Consider the following 13393-nt stretch of genomic DNA (forward strand, 5'->3'; position numbering starts at 1 on the left):
AACGCCATATCCGAAACGTGTAGGATACCTTGGACAGATTGCCGGGTTGGGCTGGGTTGAGCCTAGCAGGGTTGGGGCTGGGCTGAGATATCTCAGCCCGACCTAAGACCGGGTTGGGCTTGGGCTAGGGTTGAGCTAAGAGGACTCAAGGTTGGGCTAAGAGTTTATAAAACCCGGCCCTGTTTCACCCCTAGTGTCAGCCAATACCGAAATGGATTCTTTTTTGTTTTTTTGGTGGAATACCTAAATGGATTCACCATACTTGATGAAAAGTCTCCTGAGGTACTTTAGGGATTTTGCTTTGATATTTTTGGTAAAGGGAATTTTGCTTTGACTGCATGAATTCAGAATTTGGTCAGAGCAATTATTTAAGTTATGGCTATGAAGTCAATTGCGATGGTTGAGTCTTCCATCTTAACTTTCAACTAGGGGTGTCAATAGGTCAATTTGGACCAGTTTTGATTACGATTTTACCAGTGGTTTAGATGCGAGAATGAGTGAGTCCAAAACATGATGCAATAAGGGTGCATCAGTTTCAATTTCGTATCAATTCCTCTTATCAATTTAGTTTCTCTACCACAATTATTTTATGTACATGGATGTATCGTTTGCAATGGTTTATGAGATGAAGACCTAGTAGCTTGAATCATGTTTTGAGTGAGAAATGAGGACAAAGAGGAGCAACAGTGCCCCAAGAATAACAAAGATCGATTGAGAATGGATAAGTTAATTAGCAATAAGAAGAAAAGGGACCCCCTTGGCCCCTCACTATTGAGAATCGCCTCACGAACTGTCACAAACATCGCCCTACCATGGAATAGGATGCAACCAGGCTGGGTTGGGCCGGGTTTTTTTTAAACCACAGCCCAACCTTAGGGCCCCCTTATTTACCCCAGCCCAAGATCAGGCCAGGATATCTCAATCCAGGCCCAACACTATTATGCTCAGCTTAACCCAACTCGGCCGTGATTGGGTCGGGTTGGACCGGATTGGCCTTGATTAACCCTGACCACCCCAATTTTTGCCATTTCAGGGCTAGGCAGGGTTGTACCAATTTTTTTGGCGGCATGTATGATATACTTGTGTATATGTATAATTTTATATAAATATATTATATATGTATGGGGTCCTACTGGGTCAGGCTCAGACCAAGACATCAGCCCAAGCCCGGCCTAGCCCGACCCCAAGCCTTAAAATCAGCCCTGGCCCAACCCACGTGCTAAAAAGCCCAGCCTAGGCCCTTTCGGGCTCAGGGCAGATTCAGGCTTGCCGGGTAGACTTGCACCCCTAAATTTTCGGTTATGTTGGTGGACCATCCAATTCGTGGCTTAGGTTGGACAATTAATTTTCTTTTCATTGATAATTTCTTTGGCCTTCATTCACAATTAGTAGCGGAAATAAAAGTTTGAAGAAAATAAAAAGGTTAGTTTTTCATTTATAAGGTTAAGCAACTATTGGAAAGATCAAAGATTTAAAATTTTTTCTTTCAGTTTTGGAGACTCTTTATTTCTCCCTATTAATGCTTCTTAATCCCTTTAGGTGCTTGAGAATATTTACGTATTCTCATAGTTTTCTTCAATTTTTAAAGTATCTTCTTAATTTACCCTCTTAATTTATCACCTCAAAGTGTCTTCTTACCTATATAAATAAAGGGGTTTTTTAGTTTTTTGAGCATCAATCAAGTCCCTCTTGAGCCATCTGGGTGTATGCGTTGTTGTTCTTGCTTTTTTTGATTTTTGTTAAGTTTTTCAAGTTTATATTTGTAAATATTTCGTTTTAGTTTGAGCACAACCATATAGCATTCAAAGGGATCTAGTAGATTAGTAGTCGAGTGCATAATTATTAAGGGAGCCAGTAAGTTGATTTATCTTGGAGACTGATTCACAATACATCCAGTTGCATCATAAGGGGTGTCTATGGTTTTAAGGACTATGTCAAGAGACACGAATCCTTCTATCAGTTTTTCTACGGTTTATAATATGTGTTTAAGAAAATTAATGCAAGATCTAGTTTTGAAGATCTCCTAATATAAAGGCAATAATTAAGTTTAATCTCTCAATATTGTGACATATATTTCCTACAATAACTAGCTATACACTTTGAGTTAGACCACCAAATTAGATATGTTATGAATGTAAAAGTTTAAAACTCACCTTTTTATCCTCTAGTTAAATTGACTATATTAGTTTTTTGGGGGAAGGGGGAAAAGAGATGCACCTAAGCATTTAACCAAGCTTGATGCAATTACCACTCTCAGGTTTGGTTCATTTAAACCATATGTTCTGGTTCAAAATGGAATCATAGATTTACTTGAAGTCACCCTATTTTCGACCATGACAAGATAAAATTTAGCCAACCTTGACTATAAGGGTGTCAATTGGTTCAGTTCTGGACTGTTGGTTCGGTTTCTTAATGATCTCGACCCTAAGCCGTTAGAAATAGAATTAGACCTATAAGTTAATCAGTTCCAAACCTGGGATCCATGACGATTAACTAATTGATGGGCCAGTTCCGATTCATAATCTATTCCAAATAGTCAAAAATTTTTCTTTAAAAAAATTCTCTTAACACATGCTATATTTATTCAATAATATTATAATAAGACATTATTTTCAATCACTTGAGATATGCAATCTAATTTACCATCATTTTTTTTCTCTCAAATCATGGAATTAGTCTATAGTATAGTACCTCTTATTTTATATTCAATTAATATGTAGGAATGCTACCACCCTCATAAATTATGATTATTTTAAGACATACTCTTGAGTTAGAATTTTCAAATGGACCTTTACCTTTACCTTTAGTTCTCATGACATTAACTTTTAAGAATTATATAATATAAATGATTAGGATATAAATTTGTTCTGGTTCCAACAATTTCTAATTGATCTATTGGTTTAGATGGATTAAAGTTTTTTGCACATTTACCGCCCTCGATAGTTGATATCTTTTATGTACAAAGTGGGGTTTTTAAAGGTTTAGGGTTTTAATCGTGAAAAGTTGTGTACCTCTTAATGTCACATTCAAATAAGGGGAAAATCATTGTGAGCTAATCTGTCAATTTTGAATTTTGATTGTCAATGATTAAAGTCCATTTCATTCTTTTTTGTTTTTTTAACTTATTCGTGAAGGTTGAATTTATGGATTTTGACTTAATGCTTTTTATACTACGACCACTTGATGGTCTAGGGATGCTAACTCAATCTTTTCATTTGCTGACAGTAGGATGGATGGAAGATCCATGCATCACGTGTCAAATTTCATTGACCTTTTCAACTAAAGTTTTTTTTTGTCAACTTTTAAACTAAAGTTGGTTGATGACCTTTTTTTTCTACTTCTGATGGTTTTCATCATTAACACTCAAAAGATATATATATATATATATATTTTTGGGGTTGGGGTTGGGGTTGTGGGTTGGAATTGAGAGCTTTTTATATATTTGTTTTTACAGGGGCATTGGGAGAGGGAAGGTAACACTCAGGACATTCGAACTTGAGACCTCCTCATGATCATGTATCATGGGCATGAAACACATCGCAGCCCACCAACTGTGCTGGACAACTGTTGTTAAATGGAGAAAATTTTCCTTCATCTTCATGTGTTCACCAACCCATCTTAAGGTTTAGGAATCCTATTGGGTTTTAATACAATTTCCAAAGTATCCTCCAGATATTTACTCGTGCCCATCCTTCAATCTATGCCAAATAGATTCTCATTCAAAGTGGTTGAAGAAAAACTCGGTCCATTTTAAAATTTACAGTGTCATTCAAACCTATTGTGTTTATTATGCATCCTCACATGGGAGTTTTTTTATGTTATTATTTCTCTCTCATAACAAATGAATAAAAATTCCATGGCATGGGAAACATCGTAGCCAGGTTCAGAGAACCTTCCCTTTGAAAAAACAAAAGAAAACTTTACATAGAAAATCAAAATCATCTAAAGAAATTACACAGGCTTAGTTTGGTTGCAAGGGAATTTAAAGGAAGGGAAGTGAAATTTGAGCACATATCAAAGTACCATAGTGCAATGGTAGATGGGATGTTGGATGCTAAAGTCTCTAAGATGAAAATTCCAATCACACGATTAACCCAAGTCAGATAGGAGAGTCCCATTAAACAGTTCGATTTGTTTGGTTATTGGGTTTTTTTTTTTTTTTTGTTTGTTTTTTTTGTGGCATCTACTAGGTTAAATTGAAATCAAACCAATAAACTGTTCGATTTACAAATAGATCGAAACAAATAGGTAATAGTTTCTTCTAATGTTCTCCCATCGGTCATTGATCAATCATCAATCTATCTTCGATTTCTTAAATTTTTTTACTATTATTTCAAGGAAAAAAGCTAGGCACAATGCTGGTGTATTGTAAGCTAGCATCCCAGTTTGTCTCTCTCTCTCTCTCTTCATTACTTTGAAATGATCTTTGAAATGATCTCTCACCCTCCTGTATCATACCCCCACCCTGTGCCCTATTGCTGCCATGTGCAATTTTGATCTTTATCCAAAACAGGTAAAGAGTTCGATTAATCAGTTTCAATGGTTCAATCGGGTTGGTCTGAATTTTGATTCGTCCCAATTGTACCTATTGTTCTTTTTAGGAGTGGTGGTGAGAGGAATTCGGCCAAACTGAAACTGTGGTACACAAAAGAGTCTTTTAGAACATTGGACTCCTTAAAAATAAATTGAAAAGGACAAGAAAATTTTACCTAACCTTATACCTAGTACTCTAAAGCACCCATTAGCCGCCGCAACTGCTGCTTTTAAAGGCGCAATATAGCAAAGTCCACCGTATAGATGCCACGGAGAAAATCCAAAAGGCCAGGAAAGGGGCCGCGACAGAGCTTTCTGTTTTTGGAAAAGATCTATGGGACGAAAAAGCGTCTGTTTTTTTCTTGTTTTAGGGTTCAAATTATATCTTTAGGACAGAGCAGTACACGCGTGAGGCGTAGTACCATTGCGCAGTATTGCTCTCCTATCTCAAAGGAAAGCCAGAGTCTATCCTATTGGTTCAATGTAGCACAAAGAAAACAGAGATACGAGAGTAGCTCCGCGAGATTTCCTGGTTCGATCTCTCCGCTCCAACAAAACGGAGCTAGGTTACTTTTCGATTCCTTCTTCCTTGTTCCTAATTATTGTTTCTATTGGTTTTAGCTTTACTTTGATCTGTATAAATTGAAATTAGAAGTTCATGGCTTAGAACGTCGATTCTTATATTTCTTGTAAGTACATTACATTTTCTTCGACAATCCATGTAAATATTCTATGAATGCCAACTGTTCGCTCAACCATCACAGGAATGAAGTCTTTCAGTTATGTAATGTTTATCTCCCAAAAATTGTTACCTCATTTGTTGTTTTTGCTTTCCTTTTGTCGATGAATTTGTCTCAACGTCTAACGGGAATCAAGTCTACCTTAAAAGGTGGCCTTTTTCCCTTCTTCAAATGAGGTATGAGCAAGAAAACGGTTGCATGTCAGTGTTAAGCTTACCTATCCTGTTATTTAATAGCCTTGAAGTCTTGTAGCAGATGTGGAGTTGGAACCATGTATATGCATGTCAAGTTATGCTTGGCAAAATAACATGTGAAAGAAGGTTGAAATGACTGGCATCTGTTGGATCTTCTGTTGTCAAATATCCTACATGATTACTTGGGTAAATTTTATGGTGACGCAACTTGTTAAGTGATAATATTTGAACATCAAGTGTAAGATCAAATGCCTCTGTAAACAGCAGCAGGAACATCAAAATTTGATGAAAGAGTAGGAGAACTCTTGCAAAAGAAGACCAAACAGAGGGCAATACCTTGACTTCCTGAGGTACCTTGTGTTGATGATAAATCTGGAGAAGCTTTAATGAAGCATCGGAAACCAGACGGGTAGTTTAAGGAACAATAGGAATAAGATGGTAGAAAAAGAAAAATGAAGAGAAAAATATCACGTTAGAATACAGGTCAGATGCAATAAAGGAAAAAAGGGAAAATGAAGAAAAAGAAGGAAGAAGAGAAAAATGAAAGTAGTTGGGTTGAAGAAAAAGAAGGGAGAAGAGAAAACTGGAAGTAGTTGAGTTACTGCTACTTGTTTCTTTAAGATAAGTAAAAGAAGTAGTACATGGATAAAACCCCCTCCTGCAGCACCTTTTAAGAACAAAATGTAAGATGCATGTTGCAGAGCTGGACGGACTATGGCCTCAAATATGAAAAAGTCTACAATTGTTAGATTTGAATTGGAAAAGGGCCAGTCTTTTCTTCTATGGTTGATCATGTTCACATTATCCAAATTATTGTGATAAGAGATATATAAAAAAAAACAAATATTTAACAAAAAATAAATTACATTTCTTGAAAGCATATAAAAAGGTGAGCATTTAGTGACCAATAATGTCTACTTGAAAAAGGAAGATAACAACAATAAAAAGCGTGTGTGTGCGTGTGTTTGGAACAAAACCTGATGCCCACATTCCAATTGTGATGACACAAAACCAAAGCCAAGTATTAGCCAGTATTCTTACAAAAAAAAAAAAGAAGTATTAGCCAGTATTGAGAATGTGGAATATCTAAACTGGCAGAGATTTGTTGTGGTCATGACGTATTCAATAAAAAGTGGTGAAAGTGCCTCTCTTTACTTTCTTATGAGAAATTAGTAACTTGATTTGTGAAGGAACTTATGGAGTTATAATGTTAAGTAGCATTTGATGTGTTTAGTCGAGTGCAAAGAAACCTGGTACCCACATTTTCTTGTGACGGCACAAAACCTAAATCAAAACAAATTATTAGCCAATTTCCTGAATTTGGAATGCCTGAATTGGTGGGGATTTGTTGTGGTTATGATGTAGTTAATAAAAAAGTGGTGCAACAACCCTTCTTTAATTTCTTCTGTTAGATTTGAGATTGATGCCGTATTTCCAGATTATGATAAATTATAACTTCAACATGAAGGAACTTAGGTGGCTATTATGTTGAGCAGCTTTTGATATGTTTAATTGGGTGAAAAGAAACTGGGTCTTGACATAATCTTACAGTTTCTTGCAAATGTCCTCTTAACATGTCATGCTTAGTGGTTATCTTTATGCTGTTTTTTTAGGGTTTTATTTCTAGCATGGGCTTCAAGGAAGGAGATGATGATGCACACAAGAGCAAAGAGGAAGCTTCTCAAACGCAGACCCTCTGTTTGCATGCATTCTCAGATTTGTCCCACCTTTCACCTGCAATATTTGTTTACCTTTTGAAAGAATGTTATGCGTGTGGTATTGTTCCTTCCCAGTATTTTTTTTAAAGTACCAAGAACTGCCAGAACTATAACCCATTAATGAGATGTTATACACAATACATGCCAGTGCTTTATAAATTTCTTTATTGGGTCATAATGTTATGGATCATTAAGTATTCATGGTGTTACTGTTATTTGTAAGTGAATCATGATCATGATAGTATTTTGTGCGTGTTTCCGTTGTTCCTGATACAGTACAGTTTGTTATCAGGTGTGCTCTGAGCCAAAGGATCCATTGTCGTGGGCATCTATGTGGAGTAGAAATGTATTTTGTTGCATAATTTAAACAAATGTGCTTTCCTTGTTGCATTCATGATTTCCTGAAGTATTTCTTGTTTTCATTCTAATTTTAAGTTTTTAACTGTAAGAAAGTTATTTAAGATGAAGATGAGCTTGTCAACAGTAGTTGCTATTAGTTCATTTAGATTGGGTTTTTATCTAACCGGGACATTTGCATTTATTATTTTGTTTTCTCTTCTTGTGTGACTGAATAAAATGTAATCAAGTGAATATGCAAATTATTTTTTGTTTTTATTTTTTACTCTTTTTTTTTTTTTTTTTGAGGAGGGGGGGGGGGGAGGGGGGAAGTGGTTTCAATGCTAGATCCTAATTACCAAATGTAGATTCTGGATAGCTCACTACTTAGGATTTCGAATACATGCAGTTGAACTGTAACATGTATTTGACATCATCATGATTGTATTTTTATGGTGCTTATCACACAGTCCTTAGAAATTTTGTAGATCTCAGTTTTAGGGGGGGAGGGGGTCTGCTCTATGTCCATCTTCTATTTTATGTTTATCAATTCTATGGGGTTGAAAACCTACATCCATCCTGCTTTGTTGGGGATTGTATAATTTAGAAGATCAAGCTTATCTATTTTTTCATCAGTAACTTTGTGAAGAATCAATAGTTACTGTCAGTTAAAAGTGAAGCTCCTCCTCAACAGCATGCATTTAGCAGATTGCTTCGAGTCAGGTCAGGTTCCCAGGGACTGGAAGTACCTGGTTGCTGACCATAACTAATATGGTTAAGTCCACCCAAAGATTAGGTTTCATAATCTCAGAGTAAACTAGAATCGTAGACAAAGAATATGTGCCAGATTCAATAAGAATTCAATACCAAGGGATCAACCACTCAGATGTGTGTGAAATTTTGAACAGAAATTAAGCAGAGATAGGAGGATAAAAATGTTGTGCTAACCTTGAACCAGTGAAGTCCAGTGGGAGATCAGGTTGCGAAAGGCTCGCAAGTGTAGGGACAACTCATATATGCATGAAATTATGGTTGAATGGTCTAGTTGTTAAGGAGAACAAGTCTGTAAAATCTTATGTTGATCTAATGGTCAGATTTGAAGATATGGGGTAGTCTCGAAAATAGCAAGTCACCAAAAGAGAGACCAGATTTAATAACTAACTGAAAATAGCAAGTAGGAACCAAAATTGAAAGTGGGGTATGAAATTAGTAACTAAGGAAACAAACTAAGAAGGGGGTGCAAAAAATAGAAAGTAACAGAAATAAAAACTAGGACAGGTATGTTGCTGCTGTAGGACACAAAGGAGAGCAATAATCTGCCACTAAAAGAAGAATCGATGGATTGATCTGGTGGCTTTTCCAGGGGTAAGTGTTGACCACAGCTTGTATTGCGCTGCTGTTGTCATTGTTGTCGGCACTATCAGCCAGGAAGATTCGTTGAGCAGTGAGATTGTGTTGGTATTCTTGATGGTCAAAACACTCAGTTGAGATGAGATGCAGGCATATGGATTAGAGCTGCAACAGGGTCGGTTTGGGCCGGGCTTTATAAATCCCTTAGCCAACCCTGAGTCCCCTTAGCTAGGCCCAAGCCCAACCCGACCCTAACTCAGGGGTTAAAAAATCCAACCTTGACCCGCCCTCAGGGTCGGGCTGGGATGACCCTTATTGGCCTTGATCATGGGGAGGGGGAAGGAAATGCATGGGCTGGTATGGGCCAGGGAGAAAATTAACAATTTTACGTAAAATAACACTATAATAAAATGTATTATATCACTTATTATCTTCATATATAATATATTATATAACAAAATGTGTGTGATGTTTAAAATTTAGGTTAGGCCGGGCCGGGCCAAGCTTAGTCCGAGGCCTCAACCCTGGCCCGACCAGACCCTGACTCAGGGCCAGAAATTTCCAGCCCTAACCCGCCCTCAAGGCCAATTATCTCAACCCAGGCCCTGTTCGGGCTCAGGACGGGCCAGGGCGGGTTCGGGCCGACAGGGCCAAACTTGCACCCCTATTATGGATGGGAGACAAACAAAGTTAGCTCAGTTGTAGGGTTGTCTATGGTCAGTTTGAGCAGCTGACAGCTGCATGGGCTGGTCGCAAGGGTTGAAATATAGTGTAGTAGCTTGCAGTTGCACTTGGCGTGAGCAGTACTTTTAGGAGAGTTTTAAGCAAACAGTATGACAATACCCAGTATCAGTGCAATGGTAGTGTCAGAAGAGATGTGTTAGTTGGCATAGCCGGAAATTTGGTTGTTAATCTTGATTGAGCTGGTACAGTCATCAAAACATCATGTACAATTGTCAGTGTAAGTGAGATGGATGGCTTAGTTGGTATAGCTAGCAGTTGGCACTTGGCAGTAGGACTGGTACAATTGGCATCATCATGAGTTTGAAGTTGATAGATGTGTTGGCATGATGAGAGTGCGGGTTCAAGTCCTAGAGTGCATAAGGTAATGTTGCTGTTGTGTGAGGAAGAATGTATGTTTATGTTGTAGCAGTAAGGGACGTACCCAGTGCACAAGGTGAGTAACTTCACGGATTTTTGAGTTGTCATACATTGAGAATTTGTAGGATCTCAATACATGAGAAGGGAAGATCTTTGAGTTAGCTTTCCAAGAAAATTTGAATAATAGCTGTAAAGAATCCCAGAATCTGTAACCAGCGCCTGGCAAAGAGAAGAGAGAAGAGAGAACGAGATGGAGAAGAAGAGAGAACAATGGGAGAAAAGGGTTGTGCGATAGAATCTGTATTCTACCGTACCAGCCAACATATATTTATATTAAACCAAAACAGAATTACAACAGGAATATAACTCTTACCTAATTAAGCCTAAAGCCTAAAACAAGAAACTTACTTAGACTAGGAAACTAACAATTAAAGACATAAACTAATAAAGGAAACCACGATAGGGGGACTCCCCCTATCGTGTTACATATCTCTTAACACTCCCCCTCAAGCTGGAGTATAGACATATCAGGAGAAAGCTCCAGCTTGGACCAACAAGATCAAAAATGAAAGGCAGCACCAGTCTTGAACACATGTAGCCATAGATGCCAGCGAGTTCAAAGCAGCACTCCAATCAATAAATCCATCAACAATAGCAGTCCAAACAAATCCAATCAATAACAGCAACACGCCAACACCAAAAGCTCTTCCCAAGGAAGTCAACAAAATGCAACACTCAACAGCTACACCAAACGTCCTTCCCAATGAAGGCAATAAAATGCAAGTAGTAACCTGCTCCAACAAAGACAAACAAAAGTGCAACTCCAATGGTGACATAAAAGTGCAGCTCTGATGACTACACAAAAGCCTGTAAAAGTGCAGCTTCAGTGGCTACACAAAAGTCCACAAAAATGCAGCTCTAATAGCTACACAAAAATCCATCTCGAGGAAGGCATTCCAACAACAATCAGACTCACTCTTGAGTCCCGAACTAAAAAAGTCTCAGATAAAATTGCTTGCAGTAGACACCTTCACAGACAGTAGACATCTTCAATCTCCCCCTCACGTGTAGCATTACACGTTAACAGAGAACGACCAATAACATCTCAACAAATCTTATAAGCAAGACCACCAGCAAATAAGATCCCAATAAATTAATGTTCAATCAAGAGCAGCTACAGATAATCGCCAATAAAAGAAACACCCCTCACGATAATAACTAAAATCTCAAACCAATGCGATCTGGGGTCCACCAAAGCAAGATAACGGCAAATTTGTAATTAATCTATCAATCCCAATATAATCCCAATCTTAAAATCCAACTATTGATCCACGCAAGATAGGTAAAACACAAATACAAGGAAGTAGTGGCAATCTGGTAATTAACCAGAATTTTCAAGTGGCTCTTGGGTAGATAAATAGGGGAATGGCAGAATGGTCAATAACTCAAAGTTGAAAAAAAAGAAGGAATCGCATAGCTGTAATTAACCAAATAGTGGAGCGTCAAATGATAAATAAAAGCAAAGGACATAGAACGAATTAGTATTTATAGATGAGGGACATACTTGGAAGGCATGGTAAAATATGGACATAAGGAGATAAGTAAAAAAGTGAGGGGCAAAAGAGGAAAACTAACTTAAAAAAAAGATATGGACAGGAGACAAGAAGGTAACGTGACTGTCTTCTTCTCCTTGACAGTAGTCACACAATCACCAAAGCAAACAAATGGCAAGAAACCAAACTCAAAGAAAGAAACCCATTCGTAATAGAAAACCTGAAAATCGAAGACTAGCAGTGGTCTCCCATCTTCAGCTTGAACCAGAGGCGGAACCTGGGAATTCATCATACCAATATCACTTCAGAAGGCTCTGGTAGGTCAAATCGAACTAAGAATCCAAGCAAACAACAACCAATCGAAGCACACAACAATCAATCTCAATCGCAATCCCGGCGAGACCAGAAGCAAATCGAAAAAGGATTTAGAAGCAACCACAGAAATAACTATCTTCAACCACAACCGACAGCCTCGCTATCGAGAACTAATACCTTTCCAGATGCAAGCTCGATTCCAAAAACCCCTAGACGGTAACCCACAAATTCTCCATCCAAGCACGAAGCAGCAAAAGTATGGCAGCAAAATCGATTCAAGATCAGCAAATTAATTCAATCATAGCACATATTGAAACACTTAGCAACCAGATTAGTGGTGTTGCTATCGAATCAGATCGAAGAAACACTTAGCAAAACCTAGCAGCAGAACAACCTTCAGTCTACAAACGATATGAGTATATCTGCAATCGTCTCAATATAAGAAACCCTTGTTCAGGAACAGTAGAAATGCTTGATCACTCTCAATAGCAGTAGCAGCAGCAAATCGATAGGCACATGCTTCATCATACAAGAATCTTCATTGAAACCAAACGAATCTAAAAACGACTCTCAAACCGGCAACTGGTTATAGCTCTGATACCATGTAAAGAATCCCAGAACCTGTAACCAGCGCCTGGCAAAGAGAAGAGAGAAGAGAGAACAATGGGAGAAAAGGGTTGTGCGATAGAATCTGTATTCTACCATACCAGCCAACATATATTTATATTAAACCAAAACAGAATTACAAAATGAATATAACTCTTACTTAATTAAGCCTAAAGTCTAAAACAAGAAACTTACTTAGACTAGGAAACTAACAATTAAAGACATAAACTAATAAAGGAAACCACGATAGCTGGACTTCCCCTATCGTGTTTCATATCTCTTAGCAATAGCAATCCGATATTGGAGTGGAAAGTTATGACTTGTTCTTCAGGCATTGTGCGTATGCTTGAGGTAGCAGTTTCAGCATCTGCATCAGTTTCAAGCAAGGTTCTAAAACTCGGGTTTCGACCAGCCAGAAACCGAGTTCGTCTCGGTTTCGACCATATCTCGGTTGAAACCTGGAACTTTCTCCAGGCTAACTCGAACCATGGTTTCGAGGCCCAGAAGTTGTTTTTTTGCCCTGATTCTTGTTGTGCTGCCTATTTTTAACATTTTAAATCTAATCCATGCATTAGTTTCACATAGAGAACACTAAAAATAATACTTGTGGTTTTGATCCAAGTTTGATACTATATATTGTTCTTGGACATGGTATCGAATAAGATTTGACCAGAATATAACACCTTCAATATAAATCAGATTTAAGCAATCTTGGATTTGTTAGAGAGCTTCGTTTTGACAGCTTTCCAACAAGTACAAGATTGCTTGAATCTGGTTTATATTGAAGGAGTTATGTACTGGTCAAACTTAATTTGGTGTGCGCAAATGCTGTCAAAATCGCTTTGAATGAAAATATTTTTTTGGACACTAAAACAAATGAATATTTTACCGTACTTTTGGGTTTTAGTAATGTTTTACCATATTAAGATTTATGGAATTTTTAGATT

General features: G+C 37.6%; 1 protein-coding gene across 2 annotated transcripts in view; it reads left to right on the forward strand.

Moving 5' to 3' along the window:
* The first annotated feature begins 5159 nt into the window (after positions 1–5159).
* LOC122669456 overlaps positions 5160–13393 on the forward strand; it is a 44448-nt gene continuing 36214 nt past the window's right edge. The window contains exons 1-2 of one of the 2 annotated variants that reach the window (XM_043866223.1): positions 5160–5254; positions 7081–7243. In XM_043866223.1, the coding sequence (XP_043722158.1) occupies positions 7096–7243 (148 nt within the window). In that variant the 5' untranslated portion in view covers positions 5160–5254; positions 7081–7095. The remainder of the gene's footprint in view (positions 5255–7080; positions 7244–13393) is intronic. The other variant, XM_043866222.1, reaches the window with a different exon arrangement.

This window comes from Telopea speciosissima, chromosome 7 (genome assembly GCF_018873765.1).
Source record: "Telopea speciosissima isolate NSW1024214 ecotype Mountain lineage chromosome 7, Tspe_v1, whole genome shotgun sequence".
Classification (NCBI taxonomy): Eukaryota; Viridiplantae; Streptophyta; class Magnoliopsida; order Proteales; family Proteaceae; genus Telopea; species Telopea speciosissima.